We start from the raw sequence: 27,166 nt of genomic DNA, 5'->3' as shown, positions 1-27,166 counted from the left end.
ACTCATCTGTGACTCATCCATTGTCCATTATGGATACCACTTGCTTCTGTGCTGAAAAGTCCAATCCTGTGGTCTGTTCTAATAGAGTTGAGAGTTCATGGTAGAATTAGACACCAAATGAGTAAATGCACTAAGTATAGAATAACTAACTGTCAGTACTGCCACCACATAATGGAAATTGTTCTCTGTAACCAGAGAAGGGATACTAGATTTACAGTAAGGAAAGACACCTTGAAGAAGCTTCTTGTCCATTTCCAAAAAGGAAAGTGAAGGCAGGTTTGTTGTAGTATTTATTTCTAGTCTGATTTTATTCTGGACTCTTTCGGGATATCATGCATTACCACAATTACTCTTTGCACTGTACTTAAACTTTCTGGAATGTTCTTTTCTGCCATTTTTCATGCAGTCTTTTAAGATATCAAAACATTTTAGTGTTGCCACAGTCACAGTGTTCAGTCAGTCCTTGGCTGGCCTCCTCTGTCCCACTGCTTAGTGTCAACTGTGCACTTCTTCTGTTACAGGATGAGTTCTCTGGAAGTGCAGCTCTTCCTCTATGACTCGCCCTTTGGGCTAATGTGTCATGGAGCACAGCTTGGAGATATGATCACTGCAGACACCAGGGGTCTTTTTTTCATGTTGCCTTGTCAAAATAATTGTAACTGAAAATCTAAACCAATTCAATACCAGACACAGCCAAATGAGCACAGGCTGGACTAAGATAGGAAAGAGCTAGGAGGTCATTGTAAGTCTTTACAATGTTAAACAGGAAGTTATCCTGATTATTTTTTCTTCCATAAACGTTAGTAACAAAACATTGTGGATTTCTTAGAATTGCAGCCTTGAATGACAGTGTTCTCAGGGAAGCTAGAATGATTTCTAGATAATGCCACTTCTTGGATTAAGATTTCCCTTCCTGTATTAAACATTCCTTTTCACTGTAATTAATGGAACCCATCCCATTTTGCATTTTTCCAGACTTCATTTTCTTTGTATTAAATTAATCCCTCTCTTTACAACCGTACAAAGCCTTTCTATATTTTGGTTTTCAGCGGCCTTCTTCTACATACTTTCCTCACAGGCCTCTTTCTTTGCATGAAGCTTCTGCCAAAAAGAAAAGAAAAGAAAAGAAAAGAAAAGAAAAGAAAAGAAAAGAAAAGAGAAAAAGAAAAGAAAACCTCCCTATCCATGAGGTCTTCCCTCAGTCACTAATTGAATGACATTAACAAAGCAGCCCTAACCCCCTACTTCCTCTCCTGCCTTCTGATTTATTTTCCATAAAACAGTAACCATTTTGAATATTCATTATAAATGAATGACTTTATATATATCCCAAATTGTAATAAAAAAGAAAAGAAATTAGGAATAAGGACAGATATAATTAATGGAAGAAAACATAAGTAGCATTTTGGTGTGCATATTTTTTAGTCAGGTTTGACACTGTGTGCATAAATTTTTCAGGACTGATTTTAGACTAAGTTTTGAACTTATACCACATGTAACCGACAGTTAAACATTCTTGTACAGTTTCCCTACTACTGTCTGTATAGTTGTTCACTTTTCATTTTGTACTTACTGAGTACATGACCTAATAGGAAGGACCTAAGCCAGGAACATTAGAAAGTATTTATCTAGATTACTTCTGTCAGTTAAATACATAAAAAGTTTAGAAATGTTCAGAAATACACTAGAACACAGTGTCTTGTTGCAAAATACTCTCTTTTGAACAGTTAATAAAAAATTTTCATGGAAACTTTAAGTGTACTTAAAAAGATTTTCCTATATTGCAATTGATGTTGACAATTTCTAATTATTTATTTATTAAAATTGCTAGGTAGAGTCAGGGAAGTGACTTAGTGGGTAAAGCCCTTACTGAAAATGTATGGTGACTTAAGTTCCAAACTCCAGACCGTACACAAACCTTGATATGTAATACAAGTGTACAATCCCAGTACTCCTAAAGTAAGATGGGAGAAGACAGGGCTATCCCTTGTAGTCTGAAGGCTACTTATCCTGTTATATGCAGCAGAGAACAAAAAAGACTGTACCTCAAAATATATCAAACAACATGAAAGATAAAGACCAAAATTCTAGGTTGTCTTCTAACATCCAAATATACACAGGTACACACACACACTCACACACACACACACACACACATACACACACACCCAGAGAGAGAGAGAGAGAGAGAGAGAGAGAGAGAGAGACAGACAGACAGACAGACAGACAGACAGAGAGACAGAGAAACAGAGAGACAGAGAGACAGAGAGACAGAGACAGAGACAGAGAGAGAGAGAGAGAGAGAGACAGAGACAGAGACAGTGTCAGACAGACAGTCAGAGACAGATAGTGGAACTAGTTATGCTTCCTTCAGAGTTTAAAATGAATATTGCCACCATCAATTGAAGATTGTCTGGCTTGAGTGTTGGTTTCATTTTTAACACTATTTCCTTTAAGATGATATAATCAGAACTAACATCTCAAAGATAATTCCAGATTAAAAAATGGAAGAAACAAGATCTTTATGACTTCATGCCATAGAATTTAGTTACGTAAAATTAGAAAATCAATTTAACAGAGATAAAAGCTTAGCTTACTTTGAAAAAAAAAGTCTCGCAAATGTACTTCTTCTCAAGTATATATCACAGTTTAGTGGATAATTTGAAATGGTTTCATCTGTTGCACCATCTGTCAGAAGCATAGTACAGCTGCTAAATGTCCAGCAGAATTTGAACTATGTCTCCAAGTAATTTGCCCTTGGTACATGCCGACCGGACAATTTCCTATTTGATTTACAGCAGCTAGTTTTGCAAGTGTGTCTGGGTTTTCAGCTGTACTACATTTGCATTTTTTTTCTGAACATGACTATATGGCCAACAGAGATTAAGATAAAACTAGTATGAACTATCCTAGATTTAAAGTTAAATTATTGAATCACTCCATTGTCATTCTCTCCGTTGTACAGACTGTGTTCAATGTTTTAAATTGGTAAAGTTCAGAACAATGGCCTTCATTATGGGAAAGCTTTGGGGGGGTCTCTGCATAGATTAGAGAATTGGCTCAACTCTGTCTGTAAAGCAGATTTTTTAAATGAAAGTACAAAATGACCTGGCTTTTAGAAGTAGATTGGAAAAGGTGGATATGTTTCCATATGCCAAACTAGACAGTGTATACATTGATGGATTTCAGATGGATTAATTTTTATTGATGGCTTGACTTAATAACTGCAGAGCTCGTGTTTCCTGTCCAGCTCTGAGGCTCTGGCAGCTGTGGACACAAAATCAGTTACAGTCCCTATGCTCACATTAAGAAAGCAAAAGTATGTTTGAAAACAAGTGAGCGCATTTCAGATTTCAATGATACAATGCCCAGCAAGAGACCATGTGATATTATAGCAAGGGCTGTCTAGGAAGCTTGAATGTGCAAGTTGAGTTGATAACTTTATATAAATGGGTGAGAGAAGAAGTGGTGTTTGACCCGGAATCAGAAAAGGAGTGAGGCATTGTAGACACAATGAGGCAGGTTATAGCTGGGAAGAATAAATCACAAGACCAAGGGTATTATGAAAAGATAAAAAGCCACAGTATAGTCTCCCATAAGAGGAGGAAAATAAAACATTCCAAGAGTTATTGCAGGGCTGGACCACTCCAGCCCTACTGGAGAGTGCATTTTATATTCATTGAGAAGGGAAGCAAGCAGGAGGTTGTCCAGTAATGCCTTAATCTGATCTCTATTTATAAAAGGTCCATCTGGCAGCTGTGAAGAGAATACATTATAAAGAGATAAAGATCGAAGCAAGAAATAAGTACCCAATAAATATGTATTGAATTGATAAATAGGATGAAACCCACGTACTGAATGGATCAGCTTAGCTATTGAATGGCTGATTATGCATGGGTCTCTTTGAGAACAATTATTTAAAACCATTAGTACCTTTTTGAGTTGAAGGAAGTGGGTCTTATATGGTATGCAAGATACTGAAAGTGATGTGATGCTATAAAAAGACATAATCTTCAGTCACATCAAAATTAGTTTGGGGTGGACGAACTTATCTGTTAGTTTCAGCATTATTAAGATGTCAGCATATCTCCCAAATCCAGTACAACAGGTATGAATTTTAACTGAAGTGAGTCCTTGAAGTGTTCTTAATAAACATGGGATTTATAACCAGATAAACCTAAGGTATTGCGATTCTAATAATCAGTAACCCTAAGCTTTGTTATGACTAGAGTAATAGTATTCATCTCAACCACTTGCAATCATAAGTCACTTTTAAAAACATTCAAAATATTAGTTAATTTTTTATGAATAGTATTCCATAAATAGTTGATATTGCTGGTTTATCTACTGGTTTAGATTGAGTCATTCATTCCACTCATATATTGTCAAAAATTGGCAATAATGAGCTTGAACTGGAGAAGGCTGACTAATTCAGCTTCTTGAATACCTATGGCATCCCAATGACCTTTACTGTGCTAAATAGGAACTCAGCAAAAGTAAGTAACTGTGGAGTTCTTGGCTCTAAGTATAACATCCTTACACATCCTATCCATTGATCATTGCAGAAGACAGTGTAGAAAGATTGTGTGAAGCACAAGTTATGGGAGTGTGCTATGAAATGGGGTTTTCTGAACATTACAGGGCCATTGAACACAGAACTCAAAGCAGCAATAGTTGCTTGTATGAGACCATCATAAGATCAAGCAGTTGTAATTACATTGAGGATATGGAAAGAGCTCAAGTAGCCCCAACACTAGCAGAGAGAGATGTGCTCTCTGACGAAGGGGGAAAGTTTTCTTGAGGGATGTGACCTTAGTTATGTTGCCCTTGATTCAGTGGATAGGCAATACTTATGAGCATACACATAACATGTATTTGATTCAGTGGGTTTAAAAATATGTTTTGATGTTGGTAAGCAAGTGATAGGTTTCTACAAGAAGTCGCTGAAGTTAGCAGGAGTGAATGTTATAGAAATTTATTCTGTACATACATAAAATTATCCAAGAAAAATTAAAATGTATTAAAACCAAGATAATAACTATGTGGAGTCAACTCTGTCTGGTAGGAAATAGAAATGATAAAGTGAACAAAAAAGAAAAAAAGGGACTGGATTGTTGTTTAAGTTAGGAATTTTCATTGCATGCAAAATATATTTCCTAAGTCCCTAATTACAGCTCCAGTAAATAAGTATATAACAAAAATATAATTGAACTCTCTTTACGACAATAGTATATCTGAAGTAGTTTTCTGCTGTAGTATGCAAATTTATTTATTGTTTATAATTATTATTTTATGTGTATGTGTGTGTTAATTAAGGTCACTGTTACTGTGATGAGACACTGTGTCCAAAACCAATTTGGGGAGGAAAGTGTTTAATTTGCTCACAGCTCATCATCAAAAACTTGAGGTCAAGCAGTTATGCAAGTCAGGAACCTGGAAGCAGGAGATGATGCAGATGCCTTAGAGTGTTGCCTACTGGCTTGCTTTAAATGGGCTAATCAATCTGCTTACTTCCACTATTCAGACTTGCAGTGCAAGGGATGCCCCATTCTCAATGGACTGGGCTGTTTCCACATGAATCACTAATTAAGAAAATGCCCCCACAGTATGGCCTATAGTCTTGTCTTATGGGAACATTTCTGTAATTGATGCTTCCTTCTCTCTGATGATTGTATTAAGTTGACATAAAATGAGCTAGCATAGTGTGTGTGCCTGTGAGGGTTTATGTATACATTTACGAATTAGCCCATAGCAGATATAAGAGGGTTTCAAATCCTCATGAACAGGACTTACATTGGACTGTGATCTTCCATGTGTGATGTGAGAATTAAGCCCATGTCTTCTGCATGACCAAAAGAGCTTATAACTGCTGAGCCATGTCTTGATGCCCCAAATTCACTCTTTCATAGAATTTTATTGAAAATTAATTTTCAGTAAAGTTTTACATTTTAATAATTATTTGGCACTTGTATTTTTTTTAAAAAAAAGAATTCCACATGCAGAAATTAATAAAAATAATAAAGGTTCTCATTAAAATGTAACAAAATCTTGATGGTAATTTATGTGATAGATCACTCAGTAAAAGCATATGTAAGAATGTAAATTACCTTTGTGGTAATGAGCAGACACACACACACATTCTGTATAGTAAATGAATATTTTAGATGTTATTAATACATATATAAATAGAAGTATCTTGTTTTATTAAAAATGTCATGAGAACATGGGTACCTGTGCATGAAGATGAGCCATAAAAATTACTGATGTGGTCATGACAGTCAGTATTTATCAACATCTTATGAAATTTTAGAGAAAAGGGGAAAATGGTCTTATTTCTCCTGACAAAAAAGGGCCAGACTAGGAATGCTAGAGCAAATATCCTTGAAGATGATATAAAAATGTCTAAAATGGGGAGGGGTAACAGGACAGTAATAACATATGGACAAGAGTATATTGAATAGAATGCAATGGTGTCTTTCCCTAGAGGACAATAATTTTTGTAATACTCCTATTCTTCTTTTTAACCATTTGCTTTTTCAACTCCTGTGACTAAAGAAAAATCATAGCATTGACTAAAAACTGGAAAGTGCCCTTTAAAATATGGAAAAATGAAGGAAACTGTGCATATCATGGACTTCAATAAGTTCCTCAATTCATGTAGCCATAAATAAAACTCTAAGAATCATGTTGTTTCCACTCCCGTAGTAACACTTGTAAGATGTAAACTAATATCTTCAAGTGGAGACTAGTTGTCATAGTGTTCTATTGCTATGCCGAAACACCATGAGCATGGCAACTCTTATACAAGAAAATCACTAATTGGGGTTTCCCTATGGTTTCAAAGTTTTAGTCCATTCTCATCATGGCAGGAAGCAGAGCAGTACAAAGTGCTATAGAAGTTTCTGAGAGTTCTACATCTGAAGTCTGAAGAGCTGGAAGAGAGGGACACTGGGACTGGTTTGGATTTCTGAAGTCTATAGCCCGGCCCCAGTGATATGCTTCCTCCAACAAGACCATGGATTTCTAATGCCTCTCAAATATCTCTCTAAGGAACAAGAATTCACATTCAAATATATAAGCTTATAGGGGACATTTCCTATTCAAATTCATACTACTCTAAAAAAATATTCACCACACTACATTAGAGAAAGCATCAGTGTATCTAATCACCTCAGTATTTAAAGTTTATCATAGAAGTACTGAAGTAATGGGCCGCAGAGATGGTTTTGTAGTTAAGAGGAAGAACTGCTCTTTTACAGGACCTGAGTTCAGTTTTCATACGTCTGTTGGGCATCTCATAGCTGCCTTTTACTCCAGATCCAGAGGATAGGGTGCCCTCTTCTGGTCTCCATAGACACCTATGGTCGCATTCACATGCATGCCACTCATAGTCACACATAAATAAAAATAAACCAATCTTCCTTGAAAGATGTATTGAAATAATACCATATTTTATTTGTTGTAAAATCTACAATGTTTTAGGGAAAAGTTATAACTTAAATAGAAGAAAATACAAATTGTAGTTTAAACTTTAACAAGATGTGGCCTCTGTGTTATAGGCTACAAGAAAAGTACTTTGGTGATAAGGGTTTCACAAGGACACAGGGGATGGATGAGCTAAGTGTGTCTTGTATTATAATAGAGTGCTAAAGTTAGCAAGGCTTTGAGGTGAATAAACAATGACTTGTCAAATAATGCATGTCAAGAAAATAAGACAAAATATCAAGCTGCTGAATGTGCCACAGTGAAATATGTGTGCAACCAGCTGCTCAAGTTTACTGAATAAAAATAGTAGGTATGTCATAGCTATAAAGAAATCTTCTTAGCCCCTTTATTCCTTCTCTACCCTCAATTTCTTCCACTTTTGCCTCCTTCTTTCTAATAAAGAAACAGAGCAAAACAAAGATGTACATACATATGAATAGAACCTCTAAAATACACAGCAGTTCCTGCCCAAGTCTTATCTTAGCAAGTTTAATGCTACTAATGATTTATAAAAAATAATTTTCAAAGGCTGCATTAATCTCAGTGATAACTAAGGAAACACCTGGGCCTTGACACGAGTTTTCATTTCATCCAAATCCTGGAATTGTCTATCAGAGTCAATGAGACTTCATTTGTCCCTGGCATTTTCCACTGTCTTTGTAGTAACAAGTCTACATTATTGTATCAGCCAAAAACACAGAATAGAAAGAATAAGACCTGGAGGGCATTATCTTGAGTGAGGTAACCCAATCACAAAGGGACTCACACAATATGTACTCAGTGATAAGTGGATATTAGCCCAGAAACTTAGGATACCCAAGATATAAGATACAATTTGCTAAATGCATGAAACTCAAGAAGAATGAAGACCAAAGTGTGGACACTTTGCCCCTTCTTAGAACTGGGAACAAAACACACATGGAAGGAGTTACAGAGACAAAGTTTGGAGCTGTGATGAAAGGATGGACCATGTAGAGACTGCCATATCCGGGGATCCATCCCATAATCAGTTTCCAAACGCTGACACCATTGCATACACTAGCAAGATTTTGCTGAAAGGATCCAGATATAGCTGTCTCATGTGAGACTATGTTGAGGCCTAGCAAACACAGAAGTGGATGCTCACAGTCAGCTATTGGATGGATCACAGAGCCCCCAATGGAGGAGCTAGAGAAAGTACCCAAGGAGCTACAGGGATATGCAACCCTATAGGTGGAACAACATTATGAACGAACCAGTATCCCGGAGCTCTTGACTCTAGCTGCATATGTATCAAAAGATGCCCTAGTAGGCCATCACTGGAAAGAGAGGCCCATTGGACTTGCAAACTTTATATGCCCCAGTACAGGGGAACGCCAGGGCCAAAAAGTGGGAGTGGGTGGGTAGGGGAGTTAGGGGGAGGGTATGGGGGACTTTTGGGATAGCATTGGAAATGTAAATGAAGAAAATACCTAATAAAAAATATATTAAAAAAACGAAACAATAAACAAAATGTAATGCTGGTGATGTCAGGTACAGCCAAGAATTTCTTCAACGTCTTCTGTCTATGGGCGAGTGAAGAGCCACAAAGCCCCCATGTAAAGGAACAGTGTAGATGCTGAGGCTGTAGTAGCTTCACTCTCAGAACTTATTCAGAGACTGAATACATGCAGGACACATGGAAGCTTCAGAGAGATGCTTTCCAATGATAACACACTTTTCCTGGTGTATTTCTTCCTTATGTAAAAATGAGGCGCTCGCTCACCACAAAGCCCTGCTTGGTTCTAGTGTCCCATCCCTTATTCCTAAAAGTGTTCTGATGTGGCTGGACTTTGCTAACTTTGTCCTGGAATTCTTGATAGCAGAGACCGTGCTCAGCCATGCTCTCTTAGGTAAAGGGCAACTGCTACTTCCTATCTGATAGCCTTTCCTCTATTTCAGATCAAGTTAGTATTGCATTCTCACAGTTAGTCTCTCTTCCTAATTGACTGAAATTGTATGAAAATAAAACTCAAGGCCCATCTGCTCATCCAGTTTTCATCCAAGATTTTCAGGAAGGAAAGCAGCCTGGAATTGAAATGTTTGCAATGGTTGATTGCCTGTAGAGTGAGAGTGCATTCCTACACAGAAAACTGAAATACTAGATACCTTACATCTCCCTCTGCCTTTATTTATTACTATAATAAGATGCTCACCTTCTTCAGGAATTTGCTTGATGTCCTAGTGTTTCATAGCTACTATATCAAAAAACATTCTTGCTGTAGTCTAAGAGGTAAGAGAGACAATTAGATGTTGCCATACGTCTTAATCATTATTGTAGTCAGAATAAAAACACACAACTAATCATAACAGGCAGTGTGGCATTATATACACTATATTCAGACCTGGAGTGCAACTGTAGCAATCAACAGAGGATTCCATACCCATTGTGGCCTCAAATGATGCTTAAGTTGTTTCCTCTTTCTGGAATCTTTCTACTCTTCTTTCCACTCTTCTTTCCACCTCTCTACAAGTTCTCAGTTCTTTTTTTTTTCTATAGACCTTATTCATTCTTTACAATGTAAGTGTTCACTAATCATTCATCTTTTGAATATTGAATAGGTATGAGTCTGGTCAGACAGTAAGGATTCCAGATTCCCAGTCCATATGATCTGTACAGAAGCTCTAAGGCAGTTTATGAATACCACATCACTATGTAAAACTGTATTATCACTAGTAATATTCCATAGAAATGTAAACAGGCTTGATTAGGTCTGCAGGTCAGAGTTCTATACTGGAAATTCTCTGAGATTCACAGAAACTTAGCTAAATTCCCTCGTTATTGTGTTGTAGATTGGGAAAACCGTGTATAGACACATTCATGGCCACACATTCTTGAGAGAACCAAGTTTACAAGACCACTCACCTCTGCATTTCTAATGGTTCGTTATGTTCTACCCAGCACTGAATCATAATAATTGCTATTTTATTCCAATGCTTAAATTGTGAACATTCTAGAATTAACACTTATAAACAGTTTATATGTAAACTCTTATTTTCTTGCTACAATTTTATAATGAATAAAATGCATACATTTTAAATATTATTTTAAATTTGTTTTCATTAATATCCAAATTAACAAAACTTATTTATAGGCTTATATTTTTCAAAACCTGCTGTAATAAGGGGTCTTAAGTGCTTCAACCTCACTTTTATCCCACTGACCAAAGGTAGAGGAGGAAGATGGCTAATAGGACAAGAGGAATGTGGACCTGTTTAGAAGTAGTTCTGTGGTGAAATTGTAATCTTCATTGTTAGCAGTTCATTGCACTATCAACTTATAAAACTCAAATCAGCAGCAGTGGCTTGATCCGGAAGAATGTAATGCTGCAGTGATAGGCATAAGTCCACTGAAGTAGCAAGACATAGTCAGAATACAACCAGAGGTTTTTTTGGTGTGTTTCTTTCTATAAAAACCACAACAAGCAAAGACCAGAGAAGCAAGCAAGGTGAACCAATGGCAATCGTCACCCACTGTTTGGTGGATTACACTTACACTCCTCCCAAACATCGCGTGTCCTCTCAAGCATCTGCTCCAGCAAAACCTCACAAGCCCTTTCACCAGGCAGCTTCCAGAACCACACCTCATAATTGCTCTCAGCTAACATTCTCTCTTAAGACAGTTTCCAGAAAGATGTCACATGGAAAACCGAGTCTCCACAGAAGCCAGGAATTTCCACTTTACTTGTTTGTAATTGAAATGAATTATTACATAAACTTTAAAAGTGTGCTATATCTAAGGTTTAGTTGCATTAGCAAGGAAATCATTAAGTAATTACTATCTGTGTCATTTCATTTTTGTCAAGGGAATTTTATATTGAGTTCTTAAATCTTTTCAGGAAACATGTCACTTATTGTTGTCAGGTATACGAAGGATGAGACTAAAAAAGATTCTCCATATGAATGTTGTTTGTTTTTATCATCTTCCTCTGATCAATAGAGTCTTTGATGTTTCTTAATGAAACAGACTTTCCTTGACACAGCAACTGAGAACAGCAGTTACCCCCTATCATTGTGCCCTTGACTTCTGTCCTACTCACTGTTAATCACTAACTCAAACTATAAATTCACTATGTGGTTATTTGTCTGATTCTTGCCATGGTGCCTTAGATCTTTAAAGGGAAAACACTGTCCCTTCCTCTTCTGTTACTCTGTTATGCTTGTCAGAGAACCATACTGGATGCCAGTTCAAAGCATGCACTGACATGGCATGGGTATTAGTATATTTTAAACATTATGAGAACTTCAGACACAACACTTCTTAGTTACATGCAAGAGTTATGCCAAAACCTAATTCAAATTATATCCAAATAGTTAAAAATTAAAATATGGGCATATCTGTCCTCTCATGGCTTAATATAATGGTGCATTCTACCAATAAATATAAAATCCATTCACATAATATAGATTTATCAACTTGTCTCTTTTAACATATATTTTATGTTCATTTTTCAATCTTTTACATTGAATTTTCTGGGGAAATCTAATCATACACACCTGTCAGATTTCCTGAGGAACCTAGAAAATAACTTCAAAAAAAAGGCAATGTGTTGTGAGAATGGGTGGTTCACTCTAACTTCTAATTTATAAACACTTGAATGTCAAAGCACTACATGATGATTCATTCCTTGTTGCCTGTATGGATTTAACACCACTTCAATGAAATCTCAATAATATTAGTTTATTTCCTTAATTGTTAAAAGTATTTTTCTTTCTGTTTATAAATATGAGACATGAAAATCTTTTGGGAATGTAGTGCTCATGTCCCCATCATATTAAACAAACCCTAGACAATGTGAGCATTTGTTAGAAATTAAAGTTTTCTACCGTCTTATAGTTTAACTCTCAATCATAAGAGAAACTACTAGATAAAAACTCAAAGACTTAGTCCCCACAGGATAGCAGCTTGGTTGTAGAGAAAATGAGCTAAGCAAAGCAATGAGTAAAAGTATGTCGCAGTCAAATGCTTAGAAGAACCTAAGGCAGGATTAGAGTGTTGGAGAGAACAGATGGGCAGCCATGCCTGTCTCTGGGCATGCAAAGCTACACTGAGCTCAGACCTGGGAAAGAAGAGGGTAAGCCATAGGACATTTAAAATGTCAAATGTGAACTCCCCTAGCAGGGGATGCTGTGACACTGTATGAAGAGGGCAGAAGTCATTGTATCTAGACAGTATTGGAAAAGAAGATGTGGGAACCACTGTAGGCTCTGGAGGACTTTAAACCCCAGTCCTAGTGACTGAAAGAAGATACCAGGTCACACTCTGACATTTCCTTTGCCTTGAACATTCACTCTGGTTGAGTTGAGTCTGCAGTGACTCTAGAGCTCTGAATGATTATTCATTTCTCACTATTCAGGTGTATATATATCTGAGATTAAAATGAACAGATATGCTACGGTAGATCATTCTTTTATTTTTTACTTTTCCTAAGGATATAGCAAAACATCCAAGAAATGGCATATGTATTCAATTACATTCTTTAACATGTTAGCTGTATAAGAAATTTGGATACAAGAAGTTTGGTTTAAAAGCCTCATTTCTCAAACATAGTATAAAATGAAAGACTCTATATTAATTGTCAAAATGTATATGTAGCTTGTCTTGTTCTGGAGTGACATGAGCATTTGTTTACATATACACATCTATTTTAACTAGATTCTACGTATTAGAGAGGGCATATAGGGTTTTTTGTTTGTTTGTTTTGTTTCTTTCACTTTGTTTTTTTGTTTGTTTGTTTGTTTGTTTGTTTGCAATCATGTGAGGTTCCAAAGAAGAACTGAATAGGCACGGAGTTATGAAAAGGGAAATGGAACTAATGTCTTCTAGTTCATTCCGTTCATGAATTTTTCTTTGTTTTGAGAATGGCTAAGAAAATAAAAATATATTCAATACTGAAAGTGTAAAATTGAATGAGAAGCTCCATAGCTTCTGATGCAAATGCTTATTCTATCTTTGTAGACGTTCATTCAGAGACTTTGGGTCTGGTTAATTTTAGTGTGTAGTTTTTATTTATTTGCAATAATTTAATAATAAAATTTATAAAATAAAAAATCATTTCTTAGTAGTTCAAGACTCATAGATCATCTGCATATTGATGTATTTCTCTAGTGTAGACAGAGCTAGGAGGGCTGAGAAGTTTGTATTATAGCAACTGCAGATGACTGCTTGAATTGGGTCTATGGCTATGGAGGTGAGAGATCAGGACTTAGGACGGACCCTTATGGCAAGCATGGTTCTGGTTGCACTCACCCTGATAGAGATTCACTTAGAGGAAAATGAAAAATGAGTCCTAAGCACTAGAAAAATGTATAGATTAGGAGATTAAGAAATATCCATGAAAGAATCAAGAAGCAAATTCTAAGAAGAGATGAAATTTTAAAATGTTAATGGTATTGTAAACACCCTGTGTAGAAAGCAATACAGATGGATTTCAAAGCAGAGACTGGGAATTTCTAGATAAAAATTCTTTTCATGTTGTCTGTTATTCTGGTTCTCCATTATAAACAACTATTTCTTTATTTTTAAAATAAGAACATCTAACACATGACCTTCTATCCTCAATATTTAAGTCCCCAAGATAATATTATCTACAGGATTCATGTGATACATCTAAACTTCAGTGCTTATTCATCATACATTCTGGTATTATACACTTCGGTTAGTGAATTCTACTTTCTTACTTTGTGTACTGTTACTAGAATTCTTTCTAATTTCTATTCTTCCCATTATATTTCTCATTATGTTTCTCATCTTCTGTCTCTGTGATTTGTAAACATCTGAACTTTTTGGACAATGCTAGGTACAAAAGCTAATAGAAATAATTGAATTCTACCTGTGATCCTTAAAGACTGAATTTGAGTTGTGCCCTCTTGGAACAATGTTGTTGCTGCAGGCTATTACTTCAAAAGTCAGAACTCTATAACTATTTCTGAGATTTATCAGGACTGGTACAACTTAGATAGTTAGATTATAGCTTTTGGTGAATTATTTTATTGATTTATTGATTGATTGATGGGTGGATTGAAAATCTGTTCTATAGTCAACAGTTATTTTACTTACTTATATTTATATATATATGCATGTGGGTAGGTGTACGTGTGCCTGCTAGTTTCTATGTAGACCATAAATGGAATCAGATGTCATAGACCTGTAGCTAGAGGTGGTTTTGAATCACCTTTTGTAATTGTTGGACATTGAACAAGAGTCCACTGTAGGAGTGCTTAAGTACTGAGGCATTTCCATCCCCTTGGTAGTTATTTTAATAAACATAACCTAGCCATTGTCTAAAGAGCTTTAGTGAAACTAGCTCTTTATTTTTTTCTTTCAGAAAAATGTGATGAGCCTCTCGTCTCTGGTCTTCCCCATGTGTCCTTCAGCAGCTCTTCCTCCCTGTCCAGCAGCTATGCACCTGGCTATGCCAAGATTAATAAACGAGGAGGTAAGAAACATTTGATTCCTTTGTGTCTAGAAATATGTTATATATGTAACTTGTCAGTGACACATATATTAACACAACAAACATTGCTAGTAATTTAAAATGTAAATCCATGATTAAAAAAATACTAGAGCTATCTTGTGTGTGTGTTTGTCTTGTGTGTGTGTGTACGCATGCTACAAATTAAGTAAGGTAAGTTAATGTGTATAACAATTGGAATCATCTTTGGCAAGATATTCAAAAGAACATAAACATTGTTAGTTGAAGAAATACTTTTTAGTCCAAAAAAATACTTAATCAAACCAGATGTTTTAAAAAAGTAAGTCTCAATAAATAACTCTCTATATAAGTAAAAATGCATTGTAAACTTTATATATGTATATTGAAGGTTTATATATGTATATTGAAGGTTTATATCTGTATATTGATGTGTTACATGATATAAAAAAATAAGGCACCATCCCATGCTAATGTCAGCTACTCTCTGGCCCCAAAGGTCTTGCTGCCTCCATGGCTAGCCCCATGTGTTGACCACCCATCTCGCTGTTCTCTCTATATGACATGAATCCTGCTTACATTCCCAGTCATCTGCCCCCTGAGGTTAGCTGTCACAAAACCCTGAGACTCTATAAAATCAAAACTCAAGAGGCTTCTAATTTATCAGTCAGATTTATATTAGTAAGTTCTCAATCCATAAAATTCTGGCACAATGAACTCAAACCTCAATTGATATATACACAGGCTACACACCTAGATGGGCAAATGCACCCTGATTATTATTTAATCATCTATCTAAGAAATCTGCAATACTTAGAGCTTATTTTGGTTCTGGCTCCTCTTCCTCTCCTATAGGTTCCACCTTGTCTCCTCTTCTCTGTCTCCTCCTCTGTCTCCCTGTACTCATATCTAAAACTCTCAGCCTGCCATCCTTTTCAACTGCCCAATCACAGGCTCTCACCTTATCTTATGCCTGCTCTCACCGGCATATAGACAGCAATCCATATTTCTCCCTTTTTGTCAAGTTAAAAGGCTCTTTCCTCTCAAATATAAATTGAACACAACTATTACCATTTTGTAAATTATAAAGTATAAGGTACACCTAATGTCCAGTCCATCATTTTTGTCAAATTAAATTGAACACCCTGTTATGTATCTTAATGTAAAAAAGGCTTCTAATTCCGTATCTGTTGTGTCCTGGTTTTATATTCATACTATCTAAAAACTATTCTCTTAAATATATTCTCCTGCAGGCAGGAGACAGATCTTAGTAGTTATCATAGATTTCTACCAAATGAGATTGTGGCTACACAATCAATTCTAGCTATTATTTCCATGTTCAAATTATAACCATTTATAAATTCCCCAGAAAGACAATCATAAAATAACAAGGAACTGGGATGATGATTTTTCATAACTACTTCCTACTGAATACAGTCATTGAGATACCCCTGAAGCATATGGGATGGGGAGAAAGTGTAGTTTCTGATGATGTCTGTGTCCTAACTGGATCTGGCTGAAAGTCCCTGAAATCAGGAATTCAAGCAGGTCAGTTCAGAATGTCTGATGATGAGACTCACCAAGTCTGTGTAGTCTGTAATATACAAATCTCAAAAAAAATTTTTTTGCATCATCAAGATATCTGTATGGATTGCATTAGTCTGTGTAGGGTGTTCAGACTAGTTAGGAAAAAATTCTGCTCCAATCATGTATTCATTCGTGCCATGTGACAGATAGCACAAAGAATAGTTTTGTTTGATTCACCTGAATTTATATTCAGGTCAGCTACCTCTATCAAATCTGATCCATATACCTCTGGAAGATGTGTATACACTAAGTACCTTTTCTAGAAATGCAAAGACAAAACCTTTCTCCCAAATCAGCAGATCCTTCAGTCTGAGACCACGAAAGCTTACATCCTGCTTGCTCTTCCAGACGAATAATAAAACAACCAAAAACCTCATAACCCCACACATTTTGATAATAAAAACAATGCAAAATGAAATACTAAACAAATTCTGTCTGAAATACTAAATAAATGAAATACTAACCAAATACTGTCTGAGCCTATTTTTAAGCCTGTTCTAATTTGTCATGCCAAGAAATTAATCCAAAATCCCCGTGGAGCCCACAAACAAAGAGTATGAGTTTCCTGTGAACTATATTATACCATCTATCTGTTATGATCTTTATTTACCTTGATTCACAGATTTATATTTATTAATACCTTTTATAATATCTATCTGTTGTATTCTCTGCCTAGAGCCACAGACTTCTATTTCATTAATACCTGTTATACTATCTATCTGTTATGCTCTCTGCCTTGAGTCACAGACATCCATCAATACCTGTTCATGGTAGACAATTTTCACTGCTCTCTACTTAGGTGTCATTAAATTTTCCCTATTCTAGTTCTGAACCATGGACGAAATTCGCCCACGTGATTCAGACAAATCTGTATATAAATCCATCCTAAGTGCAAATAATCCCAATTTTATAAATTCACAGTTCAATCAAAATCTGCCCCAAGAAGCAGGCAGCTTCCATTCTCTGGCTTTTTGACTCAGAGCAGCCATCTTGTCTCCATTCACAGCAGGGGACCTTAGAGGCACTGTGCTTCTTCTTTCTAGTTTCCCTCCCTGGAGCCACCCAGTGACTCCTCCTCTCAGAGAAAGACCTCTTCCATGCTAAGCTAAGAACCAAATCTCAGGCTAAGAATCTTAAATTTCTCGTGGATTCTTGCCTGTCACCTGGATGCCATCTGTAGTGTGAAATAATTTAAAAAGCACCCATGCTACTGCCAGCAAGGCACTGGCAGTCTGGTCAGCCTTTTCTCAACCCAGCAGAACCTGTCTCAGAGCTCCAAAATCTCTCCACCCAGCTCACTAAGTTCCCATGGTGGGCTGGTTTCCAAATTCCCTTGGCTGGCTGGGGGGCCCTGCCACCATACTTTTTCTCTGGAACTCAGTTGAGTTGCTACTTGAAGGAAAACACCACACACACTTAGTTTAGAATCAACAGGTATGATCGCAGCAACTAGCATCCTAATTTGTAAGCTAAGTTAAAAATCCTCCAGCAGTGGATAGCAGAGGATCTGTTCCCTGAATCAGGGCCTCTGGCTACCTGCATTGTCCTGGTGCTCTCCCTGTAAACCTCTCTAAAACTCTCAGCCCGACTTCCTTTTCCACTGCAAAATCACAGGCTCTCACCTTATCTTGTACCTGCCCTCACCTGCATATAGAAAACAATCCACATTGATACAAAAATAATTTATTTGAAAATATACAATACAACTAAGAGAATTTCCATAAGAATTTTTTTAGAACTGTATAAAAAGTAGCTCTGTATTTATTTTTTCATACTCTGGAATTATTGGTGAAATCACCTGGGCTCTAATACCCTCTAGTATTCCTATTCTATTCTGAATCACAGGTTTCAAAGGGCTCTAGGCTTAGTTCTACAGTTACATGTAATTTAGTGTTTGGAAAGAACTCCATCACTTCGTTTTCTCAGCAGACATCCCATAAGTTCTGGCATCTTCAACATCCTTAATTCTCCATTTCAACTCAGTTTCACTTAAATTGCTCCTTGCCCTGTCTTCTTACATCCTTACTGCAGAAACTCCAACCTTGCCACACATTTCTTGCTCTGAGCTTTCTGGAGCTTTGTTGCAAGCTTCTATTATCTTCTCACCCTTTTACTTTGTATGCCTGCAGCACCAGCATGCTATGGTGATATGGACATGCTTTCTGCAAGCTGGAAATACATTTGGTACTTTTCCACCCTACTTCGGTGACACATGTGTCATGGCAGTTGAGCTAGGAAATTAATTCCATAGGTAGTTGGTTTTGAATAGGGAATACCACCAGCAGATTTACTAACTCAGATTCTCTTTTCAAATAAATTTGCATTTTCACAAGTCAAATCTTTAAGCTGATTGAGTCTCCCTTCAGGATGCCTTTGCCATCATACCAGTAAAGAATGTGAAGTTTCTCCTTAAAAGCACTAATCTCTCTCACTACTACAATGACTTTTCCACACTTGCCTTTCCTTTAAACTTACTCATATTGCTTTGTTTTTGTAAGTGCGTGGTTTCAATATTTCTCCTTGCTTTTCCTGCAGAGCTCAGAATTGCGAATTATAACCATTCTACAGCCTGGCAGAGTACATTGTGTGAACTATCTCTGAAATTACACCATCTCTTTAGCAATTATGGATTTTTTTTTTTTTTTTACTTTTCCCTACTCGTGTACAAATTTAACCTCACTCATACTACTTTCCTAACACAACTGCACAATTAGGTTCTTCTGCTCCACTTGCTGGTTGTTTTTACCGGGAGTCTACTCTCATGATGGCAACTGTCTCTCTCTGAGCTACATAGATTGCCTCAGCACTTCTTAATAGTCCCACTTTCAATGTATTATCTATCATCATGCTCTTTCCAACTCTTTTTGACTGTTATAATTGGCTTTCCCAAAGTAGGGAAATGTCTTAGGAAAGCTCAAGTAGTCAGATACAAGCAAAGCAGGGTGAGCAGTGAAGCAGAACAACTGGACGATGTGAAGGTTGGAAACTGGGGGGAACTTGGAAAGACTGGCATTGCCATGCTCAATCATGCTCTACCTGATTTATTTTGCATTTATTAAAAAAATGTCTTTCAATACAACTGGGTACTTAGTGACTTGACTAACTGTGACTTTTAGGGATTCCCTCATCTCTACCCCTTCAGAGCCACACTTACAGTCACATAGCATCATGTGCAGCTCTGATCAGAGCTGGGGATCTGAATTCACATCCTCGTGCTTGCATGGTAAGCACTTTCTCCATCTACCCATCTTCTCAGCTCTCAAAATAGATTTTTCTCACATAATGTATACTCACAGTTTCCTCTTCTTCTACTCTCCAAGTTCCTTCCCACCTTCCCTCCCACCTGGATCCATCCCCCTTTGTCATTCACTGTAAAACAAACAGGCTTTGGGGGTTAATTATAAAGGAAAACAAAACATAATATGAAAAGAAAAACAAATACATCAATATAGGACAAAACTCTCTTTGTGTTCTTGAAGCGTTTATTCATTTCCTTCCACTGCTTGTGTCATCAGAGAGTTCCTTAAGGAATTTATTTCTTCTCTAAGGATCTCTATCATACTCAAGAAGGCTGTTTTATGGTCTTTTCTTGTGCTTAAGTATGTTAGAATATTCACAGCCTCCTGTGATGGCATAGCTGGGTTCCAGTGGAGATGTATTATCCTGAATATTTTTAATTATGTTTTTATGCTGGTGTCTAGTATATAGATTTAAGATTGCAATTCTAGGTGATGATGTCTGGTCTTGTCTTTATTGGGTATGTGTTTGGCTCCTTGGATTCTGTTGCCCTCTCTGGTTCATGGGAGAGCTTGGTGGCTGTGTGTTTCTTGGTAGGAAATACTTCTGGGAAGCTGATATGATTTGCCAGTGGGGATTCAAAGTAAAATGTATTTCTAAGTATTAAGAGCGGATTATAGGATTGATGATGGGTATGCATGCCAAGGGCATCTAAAGGAGGAAGGAAATCAGGTTGTTCCTCTGGGATCTGTTAGTACCATGGGAATGGAGAGAAAGTGACTAGAAAGGTCAGAACAGATAGTCTTCCCAGGGCTGGGTATGAGTTTGGGAGATTGGTCTGGAACAGAAGAGGGAAGAAGATATGGAAGTGAAGATCTGAAGCTTCCCTACTTCCTTCATGAGCCTCCTTGCTTATCTGGCAAGCTTGCCTGGTGTGTTCCTAGTGAGTGACCCCTGGAGCTGGCGGCTGGAATGGAAGGATGAGTGGGAATAGAGTTTGGAGGAGGTCTGTGTGATCAGAGATGAGAACAGAAAGGAGGGGGCCCAAACGGGATGAGAAAGAGGAATTAGATTGGAGGGGAGGAAAGAAAGGTAAAGATCTATAGTTAGAGTGACTGCTTGCCTAGCTCTAGTGACCTGCTAGTTTCCACTCAATGTCTTCTGAATTTGGAAACTGGAATAAAAGGAGGTTTGGGAGGTAGAAAGTTTAGAGGGGAATATTCGTGTGATCCATTGGAGATGGATGCAAGAAAGTAACAGTGGCTACAGCAGATGCTGGCCCCCAGGGCTTCTCTTCTGTTCCTCCCTCCAATACCTCATTACGTTTCTCTTTTCCCCTCCTTGTCCCTTCTTTCACTCAGGTATTTCCCTCCTTTTGCCTGTTCCCCTGATTGCTTTCTTCTCCCTCCCAAATAGGATCGAGGCATCTTCACTTGTGCCCTTTGGCTTGTTAATCTTTTTTTAGATCTGTGGGTGGTATTCTGTTCTATTTTGGTAATATCCACGTATTCGTGAGTATATGCCGTACAGATTCTTTTGAGTCTGAGTTACCTCACACAGGATGATATTTCCTAGTTCCATTCATTTCATGTGCCCAATAGAAATCTTAGATGATGGAGAAAATGGGTCCCTTTATAATGTTACCTGTCTTAAAGTGAGTTATGGTTCTTGATTTTTGTTAAAGGACAGGAAGGGCAATAATTGATACCTAGCCTTGATGTAGGGAGCCTGCTCAGATCATTCCTGAAGGTAGCATTCCTCATCACTCACTAACCTCTTCTTCCTTTCACATGTCTGTCAATAGAGAGTTTGAACTATTTCTGCAGTCTCAATCAAGCCTTATCCGAAGTCCCACCTGCCTCTATTCTTGAGTGTTTGCTGTTTAAGAAGTACATTGCCTCACTCATTCTACCCCCAAGACTCTTGCCCTGAATTATATTAATTATATTTTTGAAATGTCTCATTTTTCTGAGTTCTATTCATTCTATTCTGTTCATTGTTTGTTTGTTTCTCAGACAGGATGTCAGTGTGCAGCCCTGGGTTACTGAAACTCACCATGTAATACAGGCTATCTCTCAAAACCAGAGAGATCCAACTGTATCTCTGTCTCCACACTGCTTCTCCTCCCATTTTCAAACTTAAATAATGAAAGTGCCTTTCACAAGAAATAAAATCCAGAACTGTTACTGGTGGCCAGGATATGGGATGGATGTTTCTATACTCTTGGTCCCTTATTCAAGAAATTTAGATACAGACTCATACTGATAAAAAAGGTAGCTGGGTGACATTTTTCAACACAAAGCAATAGAACAGGCCAGATACACTGTCAAGATTGACAGTGAGCCATGTGAGGGAAGGCTCACACAGACTCCAATTTTGCGGCTTCTTTTTATGGAGTTCAAGAGGTGGAACAGTTAGGTTGGTAAGGGTGATAGCATAGGTAGTTCTTTATTTTGATTGATATATAAAGTTATATAATATTTTTTTCAACTTTACATGTACTTTCCCCAAATTTATCTGACTTTACTCAAACACAAATCCAGTTTTTGATAGGAATCAACCAGTGGTGATTCCTCCCTAAAATATTATCATGAAGTACCCGATTTGCCTTAGCTTGTGTGTGTGTGTGTGTGTATCCCAAGCCAAGTGGAATCCCAAGTTCCTAAGTTAGTAAGCCACTCCCTATTCTCACCTGTCTCAGAACTATAGCTGATATTCTATATGGGGACATGGTGATGATGGCTTCCCCTGATGTTGTTACTCTGTGTCAGTAAGATTACTAATGTTCTGCTCTGTCTCTACTGTCCTAGATCCACTCAAGGCATTCAGAAATGGCCAGATCAACTGTCTTCTTAGGTTTTATTATTAAATTATTTCCTTAAACACTTTACATCAAGACCAAAATCATGAAATAGTTGAAATATCTTTGTGAGTTTCCCTCCTTTGTTTGAATCTTCTATTCCTTTATAGCACTGTTTCTTTCCCTACTCTTTTAGCCTTATGAACTTTAACTGGCTTCTTTCTTTGTCTGCTTATTGATAACTCATTCTTACTTTAGTAAAACTTCACTGTTCTTGTTCACCGTTCACCATTTGCCTCTTAAGAGTTGAAACTTTGAAGCAGAAAGTTCAAAAGGACTGATTTTTTTTTAAATGTGGAATTTCAAGCTATTTTATATTCCTATTTGGGGTAGCTATGCTTCATCATCAATATGCCCTAGAGAATACACCTGCTGGTGCTTTTTCTGAATCCAGTTGAGCAGGAGCAAGAGAGTGTTAGATCCAACAATGGATAGAATAAGGTGTCAGTAAGTTGATTAAATTCCCTGCAGTTCACTTCACTGATTGCTGTGATTATTATATAATTTATCATCTAAACCAAAACTTTTTGATACTGAAATAGAATACAATCTGTGATTACTATAGGATAAACCTGAAAGTTTGATCCCACATGATTTAAAATTGAGTCACTTACATTGATTGGCAGAGCTATTGTAATGATTATAGGGAATACTCTACACACACTGGTCTTGCTTTGAAACATTAGTCTCTTTCCCAGCAAGTACCCCCAACTATTAAAGAGAGTATTATGAATAATAATTTTAAGTCAATGAGCAAATGAAATACATATCACTGTAACACAAATGCCTCCCTGAGAAGTAATTGCTATAGCTTAAGTATAATTTACAATTTAAGTAGTTTTAATGATTTTTGCATAACTGGATTATGAATTAAACTTAAAATTTTTCAATATCCTTTCAATGTACTTCAATTCTAATAAAAGAGATTTTGTCAGAAATACACATATTATCTTGTTATTATGTTAATGTCATCCCAGTGTGATTTTTGAGAAAATGCAGGTATGTACATCTATTAATGCTAATAATCTCAAGGATAAAACAGTTTTAGATATTAAAGGAAGTAATAGATGTCATTGTTTTTTCTTATTCACTGTATAAATTGTATTTAAAAACTTGACTCCTGTATTTAGTTTTCCAGCTGAGAACAACCAACTAATTCTTATTGTTAATTTTAGTTTATGTTTTTTTTCATTTCCCCCAAGTACTGATGCATGTGAGGCAAGTGTTCTACCACCGAGTTACGTCCTCAGACTTACTCTATCCATTTCTATACAAAATTTATGCATTTTTAAATTTATTCACTAACGAACATAAACTGGGACTTTTTCACCACTCAGAAAATTTCAAAATTAAAAATACAATGCATAAAATATTTGCATCACTGATACTTGTTTAAGGTCACAAAATTTGGAAGCAACCAGTCCATGAGTCATATCTGGATAGAATCTGACCAGATAATTTGCCAATAATATTGTTAACATTCTCTCACATTTTATCATGCTAGGGTTTCAATATGTTGTTTTTTCTTAAGATACAAAACAAATCTCTCTCTCTCTCTCTCTCTCTGTGTGTGTGTGTGTGTGTGTGTGTGTGTCTGTGTGTGTGTGTGTGTGTGTGTCTCTGTGTCTGTTAATGGGGGGTTTGTGCATATTATTTCAGTGCCTGCAGAGGTCAGAATGTGGCATGGATCGCCTAGAACTGGAATTACAGGCAAATGTGAGCTACTCAGCTTGCATGCTGAGAACTGAACTAAGGACATCTAGAACATGGATGTGCACTATTATTTACTAAGTTATTGTTTCAGTGCCTTGATTTTGTTTTCACTATAGAATTCTGGACTGGGTTCTTCACTGTATCTCATAGAGCTCTTTTCTAAGACTGCTGAAGCTCATGTGAACTATGAACACACAAACAAAAACACATATGCATATATGTATGTATATGCATTTTGTCTTTAAGGTCACCTGGATTGATATTGTATTGCCTAGTCCTTTTCTGGAAAGTCAGAACATTACTCAGTGTCAGTAGAATTCATTTTTGCTTTGCAGGATCTTTTCACAACTTTCATCTAAACACTATGAACAAATGAGGAGTTTAGAATATTGTATGTAGCATGTTAACTTCACATTGAATTAGCAAAGAAATAAATTTAAGTACTTGCTGACACTGAAATAATTGAGTAAATGCATCTTACATATTCATTAGTATGAACTTTGATCTTTACTTTACCCCAGGAGACAGCTTTACACATATTTCACCATTGTTCAATTGCCAAATTACTTCAGAAATGAGAAACTGAGTAAAAGAACTGCCAGACTTTATCATGTATGAACACTTATTTCCTAGAACGCCAATGTGTTGCCCTTCCTGGCAAAAGCCCTGATGATTTGGCCTATAATTACCACTAATTCCCAAAGTACATCAAAATTATATGAAGTAGAAGAACATTTATATGTTTTTTTTTAATTTACAAAATTTACCCATAGAAAGAAGTTTTGAAGCAACTAAGAGAAAACTGGGCAGCCTCTTTTGCTTTCATATTCACTTGTACTCCCCTGACAAATACCTTGTAAAGAAGTTTCTCATGCTTAGTACTTTGGATATTGTTAGATGTTCTAAGGTTCTTGGGAATTATCATCACCCAAGTGGCATTTAAGTTATATTTATTTGTATATACATAAACTTATCTATATTATATATAATCATAGGTAATTTTAAAATAATGTTTCCTGACAACTATTTTCATACATAATCCATCTAAATCTGACCAGAAAATCTTACTGTTCATAGTAAAAAAAAAAAAAAAAAGAAAGAAAAAAGTAAGATGACAAGTGACAAGCGGCAAAAATAAGAAACAGGCAACAGTCCTATTCAACTGCCATACCTGTGAACCAAACCACAGCAATAACCAGCCCTGCAACCCCTAAAGATGCAGTAGGGGCACTCATATCTTGACTTTAATTAACAGCCACTTAATTGGACTTAAGGCCCAGGCAAGAAAAGAGACATCATGCACTGTACCAGAAACCTAGAACTGCATTTGAAATCCTTACCCTTCTACCCACACCTGTATAGTTCTCACCCTTATCAAAGAAGCTTCACTTTGAAGCAGACAGAGGCCATCTTTGAAAACCACAGCTGTCCAAAATAAAGAGAACGGCTAATTTGGGGAACCTTAGATATAATGAACTCTTCCACAGCACAACACTTTACCCTAGGCTCAAGTCACATCGTGGAAGAAGTGATGGAATGATTCTAGTTAAAAGTCAGAGTGTCTGGGAGTCTGGTATTAGATTATGTATTCTAGAAATGACAGGCAAAATATACTATGATACCGAAACAATAGGGCTGCTTTTAAAAAGGCCTAAACGTTGACAACTGTAATCAATATGCTACCATGAGAGAGAAAAAACAAAGGGCCTCAAACTGATAGACAAAGAGTTATAGGCACCTAATGACTAACAGGAGATGGAGAAATAGTCTTCCCCAGGGATGAGCTCCTCTTTGTTATTTAATACCAAGTGGACAGCCCTCAACTCACATAAATATAAGTAACATTAAAAGGGCAAAGCAGGTTGTATTTACATATTTACACATTTATATAAGTGTAATAACAATAATAATATTTTTAAAGAATCAATGACTTGAGAAGGAATAAACAGGGTAACATGGGAAGAGGTGGATGAAGAGGACACAAAAATTTCAATTAATCGAAATGATGTGATTACATGTTAATAAAAAAAATAAGGAATTATATAGGTTAGGGATTCACAGATTCAAATTAGGGATTGACATTGAGTTTGATTGTTTGCCTGAAGCACTGTCAGTCCCTAACAATGCAGTTTCTACTAAATATGCATCTCCATTCTTCCACAAATACTCTCCCCAATTAAGAAAGTTTCATTCTCTGTGTTCACTTATTACCTTTTCTGTAATTTATTCATCAAGATAACTGTGAGGATTTCATTAATTAATGCCTCTATTGGCAAACTGCTTCAGTCATGTTGACTAGAATTAACAGTCTGCTTAATGTCTTTAACAAAGTAATGCTTTTTGTAGACATTTCTTATGAAAGAATTTTAAAAATAGAATGTGAAAAAATTCCAGCCTATTCTCTCTTCCATTCCCATGCCTTTTGAATTAATTCTTTTAATGTCTTCAGTAGCAATTCCAAGTGTTCTACCCTTGGATAATTTCTTCTGCTATACTCTGAAAATGAGCAAACTATATCATTTATGCATCTAATTATAAAACCAACCCCCTCTCTTCTCTCTCTCTCTCTCTCTCTCTCTCTCTCTCTCTCTCTCTCTCTGTCTCTCTCTCTCCCCCCCCCCGTGTGTGTGTGTGTTTGATGAAAAGACTACAGGTGACAAACCATGACATTTAAGACAATTCATGTTTATTATCCTTTCCAGTTTTGCATTAATATATCAACCAACACAGAATGCAGAAATCTGATGGTCGAGCTTTATTTGCAAAGGCCAATCTTCTTTGTGTGTTGTTTTTGGAGTCAGTGTTATATGTATTTTTCTTTCCTTATAAGTTA

The 27,166-nt window shown here is 36.6% G+C and overlaps 1 protein-coding gene across 1 annotated transcript in view; it reads left to right on the top strand.

The window, feature by feature from the left end:
• The window catches only part of Cntnap2 (contactin associated protein 2), a 2,252,040-nt gene that overhangs the window by 560,584 nt on the left and 1,664,290 nt on the right, over positions 1-27,166 (top strand). Inside the window, exon 2 of the mRNA XM_085840650.1 lies at positions 14,832-14,942. Within this exon, the coding sequence (XP_085696776.1) occupies positions 14,832-14,942 (111 nt within the window). The remainder of the gene's footprint in view (positions 1-14,831; positions 14,943-27,166) is intronic.

This window comes from Mus caroli, unplaced genomic scaffold (assembly GCF_978045245.1).
Source record: "Mus caroli unplaced genomic scaffold, Mus_caroli_1 scaffold_7, whole genome shotgun sequence".
Taxonomy (NCBI): domain Eukaryota; kingdom Metazoa; phylum Chordata; class Mammalia; order Rodentia; family Muridae; genus Mus; species Mus caroli.
This window is presented reverse-complemented; position numbering and strand designations above follow the sequence as displayed.